This window comes from Phaenicophaeus curvirostris, chromosome 27 (genome assembly GCF_032191515.1).
Source record: "Phaenicophaeus curvirostris isolate KB17595 chromosome 27, BPBGC_Pcur_1.0, whole genome shotgun sequence".
NCBI lineage: Eukaryota > Metazoa > Chordata > Aves > Cuculiformes > Cuculidae > Phaenicophaeus > Phaenicophaeus curvirostris.
In genome coordinates this window covers 4618784-4636625 of record NC_091418.1, presented here as the reverse complement: position 1 = coordinate 4636625, position 17842 = coordinate 4618784, and the positions used below count along the sequence as shown (strand labels likewise).

Genomic DNA, 17842 nt, shown 5'->3' with positions numbered 1-17842 from the left:
ATTTTAATGTCCCTGATGGGTGCTCAGAGCTCAAAGGCATCTGAGGAAGAGAAATTGGACTCTGTGCACAGGAAGGATGCTCAGGTACCAGGGAAGGGACATCAGAAGGACCCACAGCGCTACGAGACATCAGAGGGACCTGGAGCCCTGTGAGACGTCAAAGGGACCCAGAGTCCTGTGAGATGTCAGGAGGACCCAGAGCCCTGAGAGATACCAGAGGGACCTGGAATCCTACAAGAGGTCAAGGAGACCTGGAGCCATGTGAGACATTGGAAAGACCCAGAGCCCTGTGAGACATCAGAGGGACCTGGAGTCCTACAAAACGTTGGAGGGACCTGGAGCCCTACAAGATATCAGAGGGACCCAGAGCTCTGCAATTCCTGGATTCAAGTTTGATGGGAGCTCCTGGGGTGCAGGACACCTTGTCACACCCAGCAGACCCTCATCTCAGAGCTTCAGTGCTGTGACACGGGGGATGTGGAAGGGACAGGTCTCCTCTGACCCTGTAGAGCTGCAGGAGAAGGAGAAAACATCAGGGGGTCAAGGAGGAGCCCGCATCTTCCCTCCCTGTGTCCTCCCACCCACTCTGCCCATCGCTTACATGAGCCGGTTGCGGATGGGGCGGAAATGTTTGGTGAGCCTGATGGCAAAGATGATGTTGGGGATGAGAAAGAATGTGCAACAGCCCAGGCTGAACCAGAAAGCGTTCTGCAAGGAGAGAGCACGGGGTCCCCACTGAGATGCGCTGGGGGAGGCATCTCCCAGGCTCTGGAGAGGTTTGGGGAGCTGCTGTTGGCCCTGGCTGCTCTGATTTCATGCTCCTTGGTGGTGGGATGCTGCATGACGAAGGTCCTCACTGGACCTCCTCCCCAGAGGGACAAGGATGTGATTCTTACCCAGGGGTCAGCGATGCGGTCGCACAAGATGACGCGCCCGTTGTCCAGGGCGGTGGCAAGTGGCTGACATGAAGCCACGTCCTCCCTTAGCTGGAACAAGAAGTTGGGTTGAGGCATAAACACCTTCCTGACTGGAGGGATGTATTTTGCTGCCTCTGCCCAGCGAGGGGCTTGTGTGCAGCATCCGTGGGAGCTCCAAGGAATCCAAAGGGGAGCACCTACCGTCTGCCCGACCCAGTTCAGGTACTGAGCGAAGTATCGTAGCTCCTTCCTCGTGAAGCAGCCAATCTCCTGGGTAGAGGGAAGGCGGCATGAAGAGTAGTCACCACGCTTCCCATCATGGCTCCAGCCCCACTCCAGCCATCTCTGAGCTAAGGTTGGGCTTGGAAAGAAGGGCTGGAGGCTTCTAGGTACCCCTCTTCCTCTTGCAGCACCCCCTCATCACTCATAGAATCATAGAATCACCAGGTTGGAAGAGACCCACCGGATCATCGAGTCCAACCATTCCTCTTGTTCTGGCTGTGGGGAATTTTATACCTTTGAGGACTAACCTAGCCCCAGCTCACCTGCCGGAGGATCTGCTGGGCTTGCACGGGCAGACGGGCTTCCACCGAGGCCGTGGTGGCCAGTGTCTTCTTCACCAGCTCCTGGAGAAGCACAGGAAAGGCAGAGCATCCTTAGAGCACTGAGCAGCAGGACAGGTACCCAGGGGATGTCGGGAGTGGGGTTTGCAGCGCTGTGCACGTGCTGAGCTTCCAGTTGCTGGAGTGCAGAGAAAGAGCGACCTGCACGGAGCTGAGAAACCTCCTGGCAGGGAGGTGACACCCTGAAGTGGCTCTGCTGGCGACACCGAACACCCTGAGCGCTGCGGGAGCGATTTCTGATCTGCAGCAGCAAATCTCATCACTAAAGGAGACCAATCCTCCCCAGAGGGCATTTTTCCTGGCTCTCCCACCACCCTGTAACTGGCTTCCTGGGGCACTGGAAGGCAGGATCCAGAGAAGATCCAGAGAAGAGCAACGAAGCTGGGGAGGGGGCTGGAGAACAAGGATTGTGAGGAGCGTCTGAGAGAGCTGGGGGTGTTTAGCCTGGAGAAGAGGAGGCTGAGGGGAGACCTCATTGCTCTCTGCAACTCCCTGAGAGGAGGTTGTGGAGAGGAGGGAGCTGGGCTCTTCTCCCAAGGGACTGGGGACAGGACGAGAGGGAACGGCCTCAAGCTCCACCAGGGGCGGGTCAGGCTGGACAGCAGGAAAAAATATTTCATGGAAAGGGTCATTGGGCAGTGTCCGAGGCTGCCCAGGGAGGGGGTTGAGTCCCCTTCCCTGGAGGGGTTTAAGGGACGGGTGGACGAGGTGCTGAGGGACATGGGTTAGTGATTGATGGGAATGGTTGGACTCGATGATCCAGTGGGTCTTTTCCAACCTGGTGATTCCATGATTCTATGATTCTAAGTACCTGTAGGTGCGGTGCCAAGCGGGAGAGGAACTGGACGCTTTCCCCCAGCTTCGCCTGCGGGACAGAGAGAGTGAGAAGACCGTAAAGCCCCGTACTCCCTTTTCACGTGGACACCACCAGGCACATGCTGGCAGTTGCACGAGCCACCAGCCCAGCGCACACTCACCACCAAAGCCTCCTGCGCTTGCACCGTGGAGTTTTGCATGTCCCAGAGGGCCTGGGCTTCAGCGGCCAGCCGCTCTGCCACTGTGCTGTTCCTCTGTGAGGGGACAGTGGGGTGAGAACATCCCCACGGGCGAGTACACAGCCCCCACTGCCCACCCCACTGCTCACCTGCATTTTCTGCAGCCCCTCGAGGCTCCTCGCCAAGCCGGGGAGGCTGGTCTGCACCACAGGGTTTTTCATCTGGAGGGAGTTGGAATTAGCCACTGCGCAAAATCCAAACTTGGGAGCCTCCTGCAGCGGGATCCGGCTCCCCCGAGCATCTTCTCACCTCCTCCTGGAAGCGCCCATAGTCCACCTCATCCACACCGCTGCGGGCGAAGGTCTCCAGGTCCTGCCTGCCCTCGCTGCGGAGGAGCCGCACGTCCCCCAGGTGCGTCGTGAAGTCTCCCAGGCGTTTTTGGAAGTCGGCTGTGTACTGGGGGATGAGACACAGCGGATGCTGCAGGGTTGGGGCCAGGCATCTCCATCCCAGTAACCCCAGTAAAGCTCAGAGCTTGAGGCTCTGGAGCGAGTCCAGAGAAGAGCAACGAAGCTGAGGAAGGGGCTGAAGAACAAGGATTCTGAGGAGTGGCTGAGAGAGCTGGGGGTGTTTAGGCTGGAGAAGAGGAGGCTGAGGGGAGACCTCATTGCTCTCTGCAACTCCCTGAGAGGAGGTTGTGGAGAGGAGGGAGCTGGGCTCTTCTCCCAAGGGACAGGGGACAGGACGAGAGGGAATGGCCTCAAGCTCCACCAGGGGAGGGTCAGGCTGGACATTAGGAAAAAATATTTCATGGAAAGGGTCATTGGGCAGTGTCCGAGGCTGCCCAGGGAGGGGGTTGAGTCCCCTTCCCTGGAGGGGTTTAAGGGACGGGTGGACGAGGTGCTGAGGGACATGGGTTAGTGATTGATGGGAATGGTTGGACTCGATGATCCAGTGGGTCTTTTCCAACCTGGTGATTCTGTGATTCTATGATTCTATGGTTCATGCATCCTTGCACCATAACCAGAAGCTATAGCCAGCCCTCACCTTGGGGGTTTTCAGGTGCTCATCCAGGTCATAGGACCTGTTGAGCTGCAGCACCTCCCAGAGCCCCGCGCCATTCTTGCATTCCCTGAAAAGCAAAGGGACGTTGGTGCTGGTGTGACCCTGAATGTCCGTTGTCTAGAAGCAGAGGTGGACGCCTGTGGCACGCACCGGTACGTGGCACTGAGATTGGAGTCCCTCCTGAGGTTGAGGTGGTTGGTGAGGTTCATGGCTGGTGGGAGGTTCCCAGGAGTGTCGATGAACTGCGCCGGCCGGGAGGGAAAAGAGGGTCAGGGTCGGGCACAAACATTCCCACCAGCAACTTAACAGGCTGAGAGAGTTGGGGTTGTTCAGCCTGGAGAAGAGAAGGCTCAAGGGACACCTTAGAGCAGCTTCCAGGGCTGAAAGGGGCTCCAGGAAAGCTGGGGAGGGACTTTTTACAAAGGCTTGGAGTGATAGGATTGGGGGAATGGCTTTAAATTGGAGAGGGGAGGATTTCGACTAAATATAAGGAGGAAATTCTTCACAATGAAGGTTGGGAGGCCCTGGAACAGGTTGCCCAGAGCCGTGGTGGCTGCCCCATCCCTGGAGGGGTTCAAGGCCAGGATGGATGGGGCTTGGAGCCCCTGATCCAGTGGGAGGTGTCCCTGCCCATGGCAGGGGGTGGAACTGGATGATCTTTATAGTCCCTTCCAACCCAAACCATTCCATGATTCTATGATTCTATGACTTTTGGGGGTGTTCTGCCCTCTCAGGAGAATCCTGGGATAACTGATCCCAGCCAGAGCTCATTTATTTGTCTGATCCCCACTGCAGAGCCTCACCAGGTGGTGTTGGGAGGGAAAGCAGGGGACAGCCCCATGTGGGGACCTGCCCACGCATGCATGGCCATGGGACAAGCCCTGATGCCAATCCTAACCCTGCTCCCATCCCCATCACAGGTGCCACCAGCCCCAACCCCTCCAGGGATCCCCAAACAACCAGAGGATGAGGGGACCTGCAGGTGGGAGCATCATCACCTTGAGCAAATTAACAGCACAAGGTCAATCCCCCAATTCTCCCTTCCGATACAAATCCAAGAACCTGATCCTAAACTTAATCTTCTGGTTCAGGGTGAGGCTTTTCTTCACGGGTTTTGGATGCGGAGCGTTTGTAGGGATTTAAGTGCATACAAGAAGACATTTATGGAGTAATATGTGGACGCGTGGCCACCCACCTTATAAATCTCCTGGTTGATCCAATTCCTGCAAATCAGCGTCTGGATGTTGCCCCCGACCAGGAAAGTAGCGAAAACCAGGAGGATGAGGAGCCAGGAGAACAAGAAAGACAAGCCCACGCCGCTGAAAGAGAGAGAGGAGGCGCTGGTGGCGGCTTCGTAGACCCGAGTGGGCAGAAGGGCTTGTGGGGACGTGCCGGGGCAGCTGCAGCCCTGCGGCTCCATCGCGGGCACGCCGGGCATGCCCATGGGAGTGCAGGGTGTGCCGGGCAGAGGGGTTGAGTTGCGGGAGCTGCTGGGTCCACGGGAGGAGTCGCATCTCCCAAAGCCGCCGGCACAGGCGGTGGCTTCAAAAGACTTTCCGCTCAGCCAGCTCCCAGCTCCTCCCTTGGCTTCGCCCCGCTGTTCGGGGGTGGTGGGTGAGATGGCACCACCCCTCCAGCACCCCAAGACATGCTTACACCAGGAGGAACTTGGCACCGGCTTCTCCTCGGCACTCGTAGTCGCTCGGATCCTCCCTCTTGGAGAGCCCGTAAGCCCCCAGGGCCATCCCGGCCACGTTGCAGGTGAGGATGAGGAGGATGATGGAGCACAGCACGGTGCCCGTGATCCACCTGGAGGGGAGAGCAGCAGGACACAACCTCGAGATAGGGAGCTGACGAACCAGCTGGGGCTCGAGAAGGGCTCAGCACCCACCACTGCTGTTGCCCCTACACCCCTTCGCGCTCCCCAGCGTCACCTGTAGAGCTCGAAGCGCTGCACCTCCTGGAGGTACGGCCGGCTCCTGTCCTCCGCCTTCATCAAGGCTTCGCTGGTGGGACGGGTGTAGTCATGGAGGGGGAACCCGTCGGCAATGGACTGCACCTTCTCTGCTATTCGGGACATCTCATCCTCCAGATCTGTGGAACCGAAGACGTACTGGGGGGCTGCATGGTGCCAGCACCCCACCCTGTGTCCCTAGGTTGGGATTTGACCCACGGAGAGTGTCTCCTCACTCACCCTGGATGACCTGTGCCATCCTCTCCACGGCCAGCTCCGGGATGGAGTTGAAGGTGCCGTTGCCCTGTGAGGAAGGAGAAGGTGCTGAGCTAGCTCGGCCGGAGCTGCCCATGGGTGCCAAACCACCTTGTGTCACCCAAACCCCCCTCAACCTGACGAATCATCTCTGCAAAGTCACTTCGGGGCAGACCAGCCAGTGCCTTCAAAACCTTCTCCACCGATGGCACCTTGGAGTGGAAGAAACAAAACACTGTGAGCCTCAAGGCTGCAGGAGAATCATAGAATCACCAGGTTGGGAAGGACCCACAAGATCGCTGAGTCCAACCATTCCCATCAATCACTAAACCATGTCCCTCAGCACAGGGGTGATGATTGATGGATGTTGAGGCTCTGGAGCGAGTCCAGAGAAGAGCAATGAAGCTGGGGAAGGGGCTGGAGAACAAGGATTGCGAGGAGCATCTGAGAGAGCTGCGGGTGTTTAGCCTGGAGAAGAGGAGGCTGAGGGGAGACCTCATTGCTCTCTACTAGTACCTGAAAGGAGGTTGTGGAGAGGAGGGAGCTGGGCTCTTCTCCCAAGGGACAGGGGACAGGACGAGAGGGAATGGCCTTAAGCTCCACCAGGGAAGGTTCAGGCTGGACATTAGGAAAAAATATTTCGTGGAAAGGGTGATTGGTCCCTGTCCGAGGCTGCCCAGGGAGGGGGTTGAGTCCCCTTCCCTGGAGGGGTTTAAGGGACGGGTGGACGAGGTGCTGAGGGACATGGGTTAGTGATTGATGGGAATGGTTGGACTCAATGATCCAGTGGGTCTCTTCCAACCTGGTGATTCTATGATTCTACGATTCTGTGATGGTGGAGGACCAACACCCCGTCCCACCTTGCCGTAGTCGGCACCCAGCTCCAGGCTCTGTGCTCTGCCCAAGACGCTGGCACAGGACGTGCAACGCGGGTCGTCCAGCAGCGCGACCACGCGCCGTCGCCGTTCCCGCAGCAGCGGCTCCAGCTCGGCCCGTGCCGATGCCAGCGCCCGCGCCGTCTTGTTGAGAATCTGTAAATGGTGCAGCGAGGTCTGTAGGTCTTAAAGAGAAAGCCCAGGGCTAGTTCGCGCTGCTCCACTCGGCAGCCCCGGCTCTCTAACGAGGCTTCGGCACCGACCTCGGGGAGAAGCGTGCTCGGCCATACCTCCAGACCTGTCCTGCAGGTCTGCCAGTGCCGTGTAGGTCATGGCCTTGAGCTGCGCGTGGATGGAGAGCCCCACGCTCCGGCTGAGCCCTGCAAAGCATCGCGTTCCCCGTCAGTGCCTCATCCTGATGGGAAGCTCAGGATGGTGCCCCCAGCACCCAGCACGGTGCTTACCCCCGAGATCGCAGATGATGCGCTGGCGGGGCACCTCAAACTGGTCCACCACCATCTGCACCCCCTGTCAGGAGAGAAGAGCCGGTTGGTCATGGGTTGAAGCCATCAGAGGGAGCTCCGTGTCGCCATTCAAAATCCATTTTTAATGCAGCCGAGCCACCTCGCCTCCCAGGGAGACGCAGCCCTACCTGGGCTGCACCCCGCGCCGCGGGGAGGACACACCTGGGGGACGTACCTGGGGGACGTTGGCGATGTGCTGCCGTAGGGTGCTCAGAGTGCCCGGCACGACCAGCAGCCCCAGCTCCATCTGTCCCTTCACCCTCTGGCTGGTGACGAAGGCGCAGACGACGCTGATCCTGCCACGGATGAGCGGACGGTGACGGGGCTGCCCTGGTAGAGCCTCCCAACCCTGTCCCCGTGGGACACGGTGTCCCCATGGGATGGTTGAGGGGGTTTTGAGGGACTACTCACAGGATGACGAGGGAGGTGAGGGACAGGGAGACCAGGAGGCAGTGGCGGCGACAGCCCAGCGAGCGCCGGTGGGCACGCAGGCGGCCCCCGCACCGCCGGCGGCTCCGGCAGTAGCAGAAGCACATGCCGGCCACCGGCACGGCCACGGTGAAGAGCAGAGCCACCGCGGCACAGACCACGTAGCCCAGCTCATACTGCACCACCTGCGCGACGAGAGAAGCTGGTTGGCACCAATGCATGGAGGGGTTGGTTGGCACCAACGGACCCAGCTTTTGGGGGGCTCTGGGTGCCCCTTTCTGGGTGGGCACCGTCCCCGTGGGGTCCCCAGCTCCACGTCACGACTCACCTGCGATGTCCGCACCGAGCGAGGGTCGTTCAGGGCTGCCCGGAGCAGCTCTGCAGAAGAAACCGCGGCACCAATAAAAGAGGTTCCATCCCAGGAGCCCCCAAACTTCTATGGTCAATGGGGCCAGGATGGAGGCAGCATCCCCTTCAGACCACACGGAGCAGCTCTGGAGATGGGGACCCAGCATCCCGGCTCACCTGGCAGCGGGATCCTGGCTCGGGACTCACCTGTGGGCAGCGGGTTCTGCTGGATGAGGTCCAGGCAGCGCCGGACGAGGCCGTAGAGGGGATCGAGCGAGCTGGGTACCCGGTGCAGCGCCGGCACCCGGATCTCGGCGTGCGTGTCGGTGAAGAGGAGGACGCCCGCGGGCTTGGCGAGGTGGCATTGCTGGGTGCCGGCGGGACGCAGCAGCACCCAAACCAGCAGCAAGCCAACCGCTCGCATGGCTTCGTTGACAAGGAGCGAGCCGGGAGGGCTCCGTCAGCCTGCGAGCAGGCGGAGGGGCATGCCTGGCGCTGGATGATTCTCTCCGGCTCGGTTCCTTGCTCTGGGAAACCTGCCTGACGGGTCGGCCGCTGCGCAAAGCCCAGACTCTGCCTTGGCTTGTTCCCCCAACGGGCTCCCCGGGGCGGCTGGGCTTGGCGAGGCTGCACGGAGGCGTCTCCCCAAACCATCCCAGGCCTGTTTCGCAACGCCCAGCATCCCTGAGTCACCGCCGTGGGGTCCCCACGGTCCACGATTTTCCCATGCAAAGAGTTCTAGGGAAAGGGGCCAAGTGGCAACCCCCGTGTCCTCGGGCTGGAGCTCGTGAACCCTTCAGCTGGTGCTCATCCTCCCCGCGGCCACCTTGGAAGGAGGGATCCGGGCTTTGGGCGCCGCTCGGGGGGTGCTAAAGCCCTTGGGGGTCTCCGTGGGGCAAAATTACCCTTTGCAAAAGCATCCTAGACACAATGAGCTGAGAAAGAGAAGGGAGAACAGGGGGAGCACATGGGAGACGGGTGGCGAGTCCCACCCGGCGATGCCAGCTCACTGGCCACGTGTGACATGAGTTTTCCGGGCTCAGCTGGTCCCTGTCTCACACCCCGAGGCTGCCTCGGCTCCTTCCCAGGGACGGATCCTGCTCGCCGGCATGGGCCGAGCGCTAATTACAGGGTTGGCTGGAAACGAAGGAGGTTCGACCTGATTTCCCCTGCGCGGGGGGAGCAGCCCCCGTGCGCCCAGACACCTGCGGGGCTCCCCGAGAGCCGGGACCCTGCTCAGCGGGGCGAGTCGAGCCAGAATTTCCCCACCACCTGCTGCCGACACCTCAGCCCTCCCGGCATCGATGCTAATCCAGGTGGTTTCCTCGCTCTGGAAAAAGGGGCTTTGCTCCCAGCTGGAGGTGGCAGGAGCATCTTTCCACAAAGTGCCCCACTGTCTTCTTGGGAATGAGATCCACACACTGGAAAATTCTGCTCTGGGTTGGCTGAGACCCCATCCCGGAGCCAAACTCCGGAGAACAAGGATTGCGAGGAGCGTCTGAGAGAGCTGGGGGTATTTAGCCTGGAGAAGAGGAGGCTGAGGGGAGACCTCATTGCTCTCTGCAACTCCCTGAGAGGAGGTTGTGGAGAGGAGGGAGCTGGGCTCTTCTCCCAAGGGACAGGGGACAGGACGAGAGGGAATGGCCTCAAGCTCCACCAGGGGAGGGTCAGGCTGGACATTAGGAAATAATTCTTCACAGAAAGGGTGATTGGTCCCTGTCAGAGGCTGCCCAGGGAGGGGGTTGAGTCCCCTTCCCTGGAGGGGTTTAAGGGACGGGTGGACGAGGTGCTGAGGGACATGGGTTAGTGATTGATGGGAATGGTTGGACTCGATGATCCGGTGGGTCTCTTCCAACCTGGTGATTCTGTGATTCTATGATCCCACCCCAGTGAGGGGGAGAGCAAGGATTTTGGGGTACTTTGGGGCAGGTTTGGTCCTCCTCCAAGGGGCAACCGCTGCTCCCCGCTGTGGTTGAACCATCCCAGTTCTGTGTCACCATTTCCATGGCCCAAGGAGGGGCCCCGAGGTGGTGTTTTGGAGGGGGTGGTTGCTCCTACTGGGACCGTGATGCTGATACTGGGACCGTGATGCTGGTACCGGGACAGTGATGCTGGCACTGGGATGATGATGCTGGCACTGGGATGATGATGCTGGCACTGGGACGGTGTTGCTGGTACTGGGACAGTGATGCTGCTACTGGGACGGTGATGCTGGTACTGGGATGGTGTTGCTGGTACTGGGACAGTGATGCTGCTACTGGGACGGTGATGCTGATACTGGGATGTTGATGCTGATACTGGGACGGTGATGCTGCTGCTGGGACGGTGATGCTGGTACTGGGATGGTGATGCTGATACTGGGACGGTGATGCTGGTACTGGGATGTTGATGCTGGTACTGGGATGTTGATGCTGGTACTGGGTCTGCAGTACCGCTCATCGCCGCCAGGGGGCGGGGCTGCCCCGGCGCTGTGGGGCGGGGGCGTGGCCTATAGGGGGCGTGGCCTCGGGGCGCCTTCGCCTGCGCTGGCGGAACCGGAACCGGAAGCATGGGCGGAACCGGAAGCGGCGCCGCGTTTGCGGTGGAGGCGCCATCATGGTGGGCAAAGGGGCCTCCCGCGTACCGGAGCGGTCAGTGCGGTTCCCTCCCCACCCTGATCCCAGCCCGGGGCCTCCCCGGAGCTGCCGGCAGCAGCGGGGCCCGGGAACCCGCGGCGCTGCCCGGCCGGGGGTCACGGGACAAGAGGGGGATGAGGGTCCCGGAGCGGCCGGGGTGGGGGGGTCCCCCAAACCGGGAGAGGGATGCGGGTTCCCCGAGTGGGGAGGCTGCGAGGGCCTCGAGGGTTGGAGGGTGCTGGGGAGTCCCTGGGGGAGGGGGAATGGGGTCCCCGCGGCAGCGGGGGAAGGAACGAGGGTCCCCGGGGCAGTGGGGGAAGGACGAGGGTCCTGGGGCGGGGGCCTTGGTTACCGATTAACGCCCCCGCGCTGTCGGGTGCAGGTGGACTGACTACATCCCGCTGGGTAGGAGGATATGGGGCACCCGCTTCATCGCCTTCAAGGTCCCCCTGAAGGAGGTAAGTGCGTGCCGAGGGGCTGGGGGAGGCTGGGGGAAAGGGTGGGTTTGTGGGAAGTCGTGGAGTGAATTCCACCCACTGTGGAGCAGTGTGATAGCAGGACTTATTGCTGTTTGTGTCTGGGAAGCGGGTTATAACCCTGCTGTTTGTGCAGAGCTGTGACAGAGTTTCACGCCAGGGGGGCCCAGGAGCAGCGTCTGGGGCCTGTTGGCAGTACTGGGTGCTAGAATCATAGAATAGGGTGGAAAAGACGCACTGGATCATCGAGTCCAACCATTCCCATTAATCACTAAACCATGTCGCTCAACACCTCATCCACTCATCCTTTGAACACCTTCAGGGAGGTGTCTCTGCCGCTCTGTGCTGGGGCTGAGCTCTGCTCCAGAGGGTTTGAGCACAGCAGTTACGCCTAAAACAAACACTGTGAGTCACAGCCATGGCTTGTGGAGCTTGTGACAGGGAACAGTGCTGTTGGTTCATCTCCATTCAAGCTGGAATCACAGAATCACCAGGTTGGAAAAGACCCATGGGATCATCAAGTCCAACCATTCCCATCAATCACTAACCCATGTCCCTCAGCACCTCATCCACCCGGCCCTTAAACCCCTCCAGGGAAGGGGACTCAACCCCCTCCCTGGGCAGCCTCGGACAGGGACCAATCACCCTTTCCCTGAAATATTTTTTCCTGCTGTCCAGCCTGACCCTCCCCTGGTGGAGCTTGAGGCCATTCCCTCTCGTCCTGTTCCCTGTCCCTTGGGAGAAGAGCCCAGCTCCCTCCTCTCCACAACCTCCTCTCAGGGAGTTGGAGAGAGCAATGAGGTCTCCCCTCAGCCTCCTCTTCTCCAGCCTAAACACCCCCAGCTCTCTCAGATGCTCCTCGCAATCCTTGTTCTCCAGCCCCCTCCCCAGCTTCGTTGCTCTTCTCTGGACTCGCTCCAGAGCCTCAACATCCTTCTTGTGGGGAGGGGCCAGGACTGACCCCAGGATTCGAGGAGCGGTCTCCCCAGGGCCGAGTCCAGAGGGAGAAGAACCTCCCTGGCCCTGCTGGCCACACTGTTTCTGATCCAAGCCAAGATGCCACTGGCCTTCTTGGCCCCCTGGGCCCCTGCTGGCTCCTGTTCAACCAACACCCCCAGGTCCTTCTCCTCCAGGCAGCCTATTTTACAGCTTTCCCCAAATGAAGACTGTGGTTTCTGGGGATGTTTGTCCGGCTGCAGAGTGTTGTCACAGTATGGAGTCTTCAGTCACTCCTGGAAACCCCTAGCGGGGCAGTCCCAGAACACTGAGGGTCTGAATGTCATCAGGGTTGACTCCGGGTAATTTGCGTGCCTACATCTTTCAATTTTGAAGGGACAGTCTGCAGAACGGGCCTTCTCCCACCAGTCACAGTGCACCAGGTCTTAATGTCTGTTCTTTAACGCTATCTCCCCTCAGAGCTTTGATCTGAACCTTCGTCCGGAAGAGAGATTTTCGCCTCGCGACCTCATTAGGAAAATCAGGGAGCAGAAAGAAGAGCTGGGCCTGATCATTGACCTGACACACACAACTCGCTACTACAGGCCAGAGGTCAGTCCTGGCCTCGCTGCCAGGGAAGTGAAGCTCTGTGTAAGCTCTGATGTTGCTGATAAAGTAGATGTTTCTTACAAGGAGATAATTCTAAAGAGCGTGAGGCACTCGAACCCTCTGGGAGAGTGAAGCATGGTAGGTCCATCGTGGTGCAGTCTTCATCCTTGATTAAGTATAAACCCAAGGTCTTCAAACCCCAATCGTGCAGATCCTCTCGGTTCCAGCCAGCAGGAGGTTTGGGATGCCCCAAGAGAGGATCCTGTGGGCTCTCCTGGGTGAGGAGCTGATCAAAACCAGCTTTTGCTTGTGGTAGCAAACAGGTGGATGTTGGCTTGGGAGGGCGTTACGTGCTCTGCGTGTTCTTCCTCTTCCCCTGGGAGGAGGGAGCACAGGCGCAAGAAATAAAACCACAGACAGGCTGCACGGGGATTTTGAGGCTTTGTTGAGGGAATGAAGTGGAAGTTTTTTCACCTGAAACTGTGTTGCTGCTCCTTTGGGCTGAGTTGCAAAGCTTGGCTTCTTCTGACTTGTCTACGGTTCCCTACTGATAAGAATCCTGCTATTCCTGGAAATTACTGACTTTCTTTCTTGTAGGAACTCCCAGCCACACTCTCCTACTCAAAGATCTCAACGGTGGGACATGAAATTCCGAACAGACACACCATTTTTCAGTTCAGATGTGTTGTAAAGAAGTTTTTGAGAGACAACAAAGATAACGGTAGGTGCGGATTTCCCTTTCACTGCAGACTTGGAGGGCGGTGATGTTTTAATGAACAGCAGGAATTTCTTTCCCTTCTCTTGGCACGTGAATGTCAAGGCAATAATATCGATTTGTTAAAGTAAAGGGAATCACACTGGCGCTCTGATAATTTGGCAGCGAGTAGAATTTTCCTTGAGTTTGGGATTCCATCTTCACGCTGGCTGTAAATATCGATTGCATCTTGGTAGCAGCGTGAGCAGCAAGCTGGTAGCGCTGGGGAAACGCGGGGTGGGTGGTCATGGAGCTTTGAAAACCCTCTTCCCTGCAGGGATTTGTGTGAATGTGCAGGTCACCTCACAGGTGAAGTGAGTTGATGAGTTGAGTCAGTGGCGCCGAGCAGATTTAAATACGATGGTGATGTTTTATGGTCATTTCTGGTGTTGCTGTTCGAGGACGAATGCAAACGGGCTCGTTCTGGTTGGATTTGGGGAAAGAGCGCTTAAAGAGAAACGGATTCTCCTGTGTTACAGATAAACTCATCGGAGTTCATTGCACCCATGGCTTAAACAGGACCGGCTACCTGGTCTGTCGGTGAGTTGAAGCTCTGGCACTGCCTGCTGCTGCAGGAGGAAACTGTGCTGCACGCTAAAACCCGTGTGACCTGCATAATCCCAGCCTCGCAAGGATTTAAAGCTGTTTGGCTTTGAGAAGTAGTTGTTAGAGGCACTTTTTATTCCCAGCTTCAGCAGACCACGTGCTGATTTTCCATTCTGGCCTGTAAAGAGAAGCTCTCAAAACTTCCCGGTGACTCTTTTCTTTTTTGAATCGTCACTAACCTCTCCGTGTTCCCATAGTTAATGGTCTAATTGGAGCTTTCTTGCTGATTAGTGATTGATGGGGATGGTTGGACTCAATGATCCAGTGGGTCTTTTCCAACTTAATGATTCTGTGATTTTTTTTAAGGTACTTGATCGATGTTGAAGGCATGGAGCCAAACGCTGCCATCGAGTGTACGTATGCAAACATTCTCCTTGGACAGATGTGAAATGTTTTCCTTGACCTCGAGGCTTTCGACGTTCAGGGGTCTGGGTTGGCTCTGGGGAACTGACTGTGTTTGCTTTCCTGCTGGATGGAATGGGAGGTGGAGATGTTGCGCGGGCTCTGAGAAGCAAATAGGAAGAAGGAATTAAGTTTCTGGCCCGGCTTTGGAGCCAAGCAGGGCTGGGTGAGCCTGGGGGCAGCGCATGCAGGTCAGAAAGGGCTGCGCTGCCTGCGTCTCACGTGTCACGGGCTGCATGTGAAGGGCAGGACGCTGTGTGGAGTTTCCACCGTGACCGAGTCTGGGCCTGGTGGCTGAAGGGGTTAAAATCCTTCTGAAGGGGTTAAAATCCTTCTGAAGGGTTTCACTGCTCTGCAGCTCCAAAGGCTCTGCGTGCAGGGTGTTGTTTTAACTGGGACCTGTCTCTCTCCAGTGTTCAACAGGGCCCGAGGGCATCCCATAGAGAGAATCAACTACATCCAAGATCTTCAGAGGAGGTCTCCCCAAAAGTAAGTCTGAGCGTGGTGAGGGAGCATGCGTGTCAGGTTAAAAACAACGGGCACGGGGGAGGGGGGCAGCTGGAAGTCCTGGGTTTAACACTCACAGCCTTGCTGTGCTCCACTTTTCGTAGAATCATGGAATGGTTTGGGTTGCAAGCGACCTCAAAGCCCCTTCAATTCCACCCACTGCCGTGGGCAGGGACACCTCCCACTGGATCGGGGGCTCCAAGCTCCATCCAGCCTGGCCTTGAACCCCTCCAGGGATGGGGCAGCCACCCCTGCTCTGGGCAACCTGGGCCAGGGCCTCCCCACCCTCACAGCAAAACATTTCTCCCTGAAATCTCATCTCAATCTCCGCTCTTTCAGCTAAAAACCGTTCCCCCTCATCTTATCCCTGCATTCCCTGATCAAGAGCCCCTTCCCAGCTTTCCTGGAGCCCCTTTCAGCACTGGAAGCTGCTCTAAGGTCTCCCTGGAGCCTTCTCCAGGCTGAACAACCCCAACTCTCTCAGCCCATCCTCATATGGGAGGTTCTCCAGCCCTCGGATCATCTCCGTGGCCACCTGTGGATTCACTCCAATAGCTCCATGTCCTTCCCAGCCATGGAACCAAATGCTGGACATGGATTTTTGGAGTGATGCAAAGTAGGGAGGAGTTTAAATGTAAAAGAGCTCTTGTATCAGTTGGTGAATGGTTTGTGGACACGATTGAGACGTACAGCATTCTTTTTAAGCAGCTGCGGACAAAATAATTTGGGCTCAGATCCCTTCAGAGAAAGAGCCGGTGCTACACCAAACCTTATGGCCAGACTTCACCCTCATCGATGGGATCCGGCCCCCTTTGCGATGTCCAGGTGGGTGTTTGCCATGTGTCTTGCAGCCAAACAGACAGAGAAAGAGCGGCTTAAAAACATGAAACTTGTTTTTTTACAAGCAGCAGCTCGGCGGGGGTGGAAAGTCTCCCTGAAACTTGTCTGGAGCCTGCACGTTAGTGTTGAAGCATTCCCTGTGTCTGCGGCACAGAGCTCTTTTCCCCCTTAATGACACATTTGTGCCTGTGGATGTGGAATACAGCAACCAGCACTGCTGGTGCTAGTTCCCAGCAGGGCTGAAAGTCCCAAAGCTGTCCGAGGGGTTTCAGGGACAAGAGGAGTTTGAATCAGGTGCCCAGCGAGGCAGCTCTTCCCTGAGCGAGGCGAGAGCTCTCTGTTCCTAGGCTGCTTTCGTCTCCGCAGGATGGTGGGGAGCAACGTATGCAGAGCCTCCTTTTGACCCAGAGCTAACGTCTGCTGTGGGGAGACAACCACAGGCAGCTCTGAGCTCCCAAACTGTCCCAGGAGCAGAGGCCTGGTAGCCAGCACCTGCTTCTGCTGGAGCAACGGCTCCTTCAGCCCCGTTCCTCAGGGACATACAAACTGTCTCCTGCTGGGAACTTCCTGTGCTGTAAGAAATCAGCACATAGGGAACAAACTGCTGGGCAGGCGCTCTCCCCAGGTGTCACATCGATGCGGCTGCAGCAACAGGGACGCAGTGAACGTGGAGGGGATTCACAGCCAGCCCTCCGGAGCTCTGCGTGTTGGGAGGCTGGACAGGGCTGTGACTTCTGGCACTGACTTAGAATCACAGAATCACCAGGTTGGAAAAGACCCACCGAATCATCGAGTCCAACCATTCCCATCAATCACTAACCCATGTCCCTCAGCACCTCATCCACCAGCCCCTTAAACCCCTCCAGGGAAGGTGACTCAACCCCCTCCCTGAGCAGCCTCGGACAGGGACCAATGACCCTTTCCGTGAAACATTTTTTCCTGCTGTCCAGCCTGAACCTCCCCTGGTGGAGCTTGAGGCCATTCCCTCTCGTCCTGTCCCTTGGGAGAAGAGCCCAGCTCCCTCCTCTCCACAACCTCCTCTCAGGGAGTTGGAGGTTGGACTCGATGATCCGGTGGGTCTCTTCCAACCTGGTTATTCTATGATTCTATGAGAGAGCAATGCGGTCTCCCCTCAGCCTCCTCTTCTCCAGGCTAAACACCCCCAGCTCTCTCAGACGCTCCTCGCAATCCTTGTTCTCCAGCCCCCTCCCCAGCTTCGTTGCTCTTCTCTGGACTCGCTCCAGAGCCTCAACATCCTTCTTGTGGTGAGGGGCCAGGACTGACCCCAGGATTCGGGGAGCGGTCTCCCCAGGGCCGAGTCCAGAGGGAGAAGAACCTCCCTGGCCCTGCTGGCCACGCCGGGTCTGATCCAAGCCAAGATGCCCTTGGCCTTCTTGGCCCCCTGGGCCCCTGCTGGCTCCTGTTCAACCAACACCCCCAGGTCCTTCTCCTCCAGGCAGTTTCCAGCCAGACTTCTCCTAGTCTGGAGCTGCTCGGGGTTGTTGTGGCCCAAGACATCGAACAGGGCTGGACCCAGCACTGAGCTCTGGGGCACCACTTGGCACTGGCCTCTGTGTTTTCTCCCAGCAGGCGAGGCAGTTGGGCGCAGACGCAGCCCCCGGCGATGATGGCTGAGGAACGGTGGCCCCACGGTCTGGCAGCCAGGAGCTGTTGGCTCTCCTCGCCTGCTCCCGAGTGGCGCACTGGACTCTCCTGTCCCCCCCACAGCCCCCGGCTCTGCCTGCCCCACGAAACCCCCGTGACCCACAGACGCCGGCGCCGGAAACCTGCTGGGACGGAGTAGGGAACGCTGTGTGGGGCTAGGATTGCCCTAAGGAACATCCTCAGGAGCAGCCTCCGCTAAAAAAGGGCTTTTCTCTGATTTACTTAATACAGAAGCAGAAATAGGACTCGATCCTGATCGTTTCCCTTCTTTACTCCACCTGCTAGTGCTGTGGGAGCCCAGAGTCTCGCAGAAGACATCTATCGTGATGGGTCCTGGGGGATCCGAGCTGGTGCTGGGGGGCACGCAGGGTTGTTTTTGGGGAGTGGAAAGAGCCAGGGGGCTGGAGTTGGGGCTCTGGGGGGTTTGGAGCTGACGGCAGGGCAGGG

The 17842-nt window shown here is 58.2% G+C and overlaps 2 protein-coding genes across 5 annotated transcripts; one reads left to right on the top strand and one right to left on the bottom strand.

The window, feature by feature from the left end:
* On the bottom strand, positions 1-8654 carry PROM2 (prominin 2). The gene is given in 25 exon segments (XM_069877537.1): positions 1-511; positions 602-708; positions 897-986; positions 1119-1187; positions 1463-1543; positions 2352-2405; positions 2518-2610; positions 2685-2756; positions 2845-2991; positions 3583-3667; positions 3751-3842; positions 4796-4919; positions 5257-5409; positions 5535-5694; positions 5795-5858; positions 5947-6021; positions 6670-6869; positions 6975-7064; positions 7149-7212; positions 7384-7504; positions 7620-7822; positions 7966-8015; positions 8193-8439; positions 8441-8629; positions 8631-8654. Coding segments are annotated over 25 exon segments (2703 nt in total). The 5' UTR covers positions 8640-8654; the 3' UTR covers positions 1-447.
* A 1872-nt stretch (positions 8655-10526) lies between these two features.
* Positions 10527-17645, top strand: DUSP11 (dual specificity phosphatase 11). Of its 4 annotated transcripts, none has more exons than XM_069877432.1 (9): positions 10527-10583; positions 10983-11058; positions 12493-12624; positions 13219-13342; positions 13855-13915; positions 14288-14334; positions 14797-14872; positions 15599-15715; positions 17318-17645. In XM_069877432.1, the coding sequence occupies exons 1-9, from the start codon at positions 10534-10536 to the stop codon at positions 17532-17534; spliced, it is 900 nt and encodes a 299-aa protein (XP_069733533.1). In that variant the 5' UTR covers positions 10527-10533; the 3' UTR covers positions 17535-17645. The 4 variants fall into 4 exon arrangements, with proteins under 4 accessions (XP_069733533.1, XP_069733532.1, XP_069733531.1 ...); XM_069877431.1 differs by having other exon boundaries at positions 15596-15715; positions 17321-17645; XM_069877430.1 differs by having other exon boundaries at positions 15596-15715.
* The last annotated feature ends 197 nt before the right edge of the window (positions 17646-17842 follow it).

Bases quoted from the DNA above. Each gene is read 5' to 3' on its own strand.
- DUSP11 (XM_069877430.1), top strand. From the start codon at position 10,534: ATGGGCGGAACCGGAAGCGGCGCCGCGTTTGCGGTGGAGGCGCCATCA. The intron at 14,335-14,796 runs GTACGTATGCAA...GTCTCTCTCCAG, and splicing joins GCCAAACGCTGCCATCGAGT to TGTTCAACAGGGCCCGAGGG. The intron at 14,873-15,595 runs GTAAGTCTGAGC...ATTCTTTTTAAG, and splicing joins CAGAGGAGGTCTCCCCAAAA to CAGCTGCGGACAAAATAATT.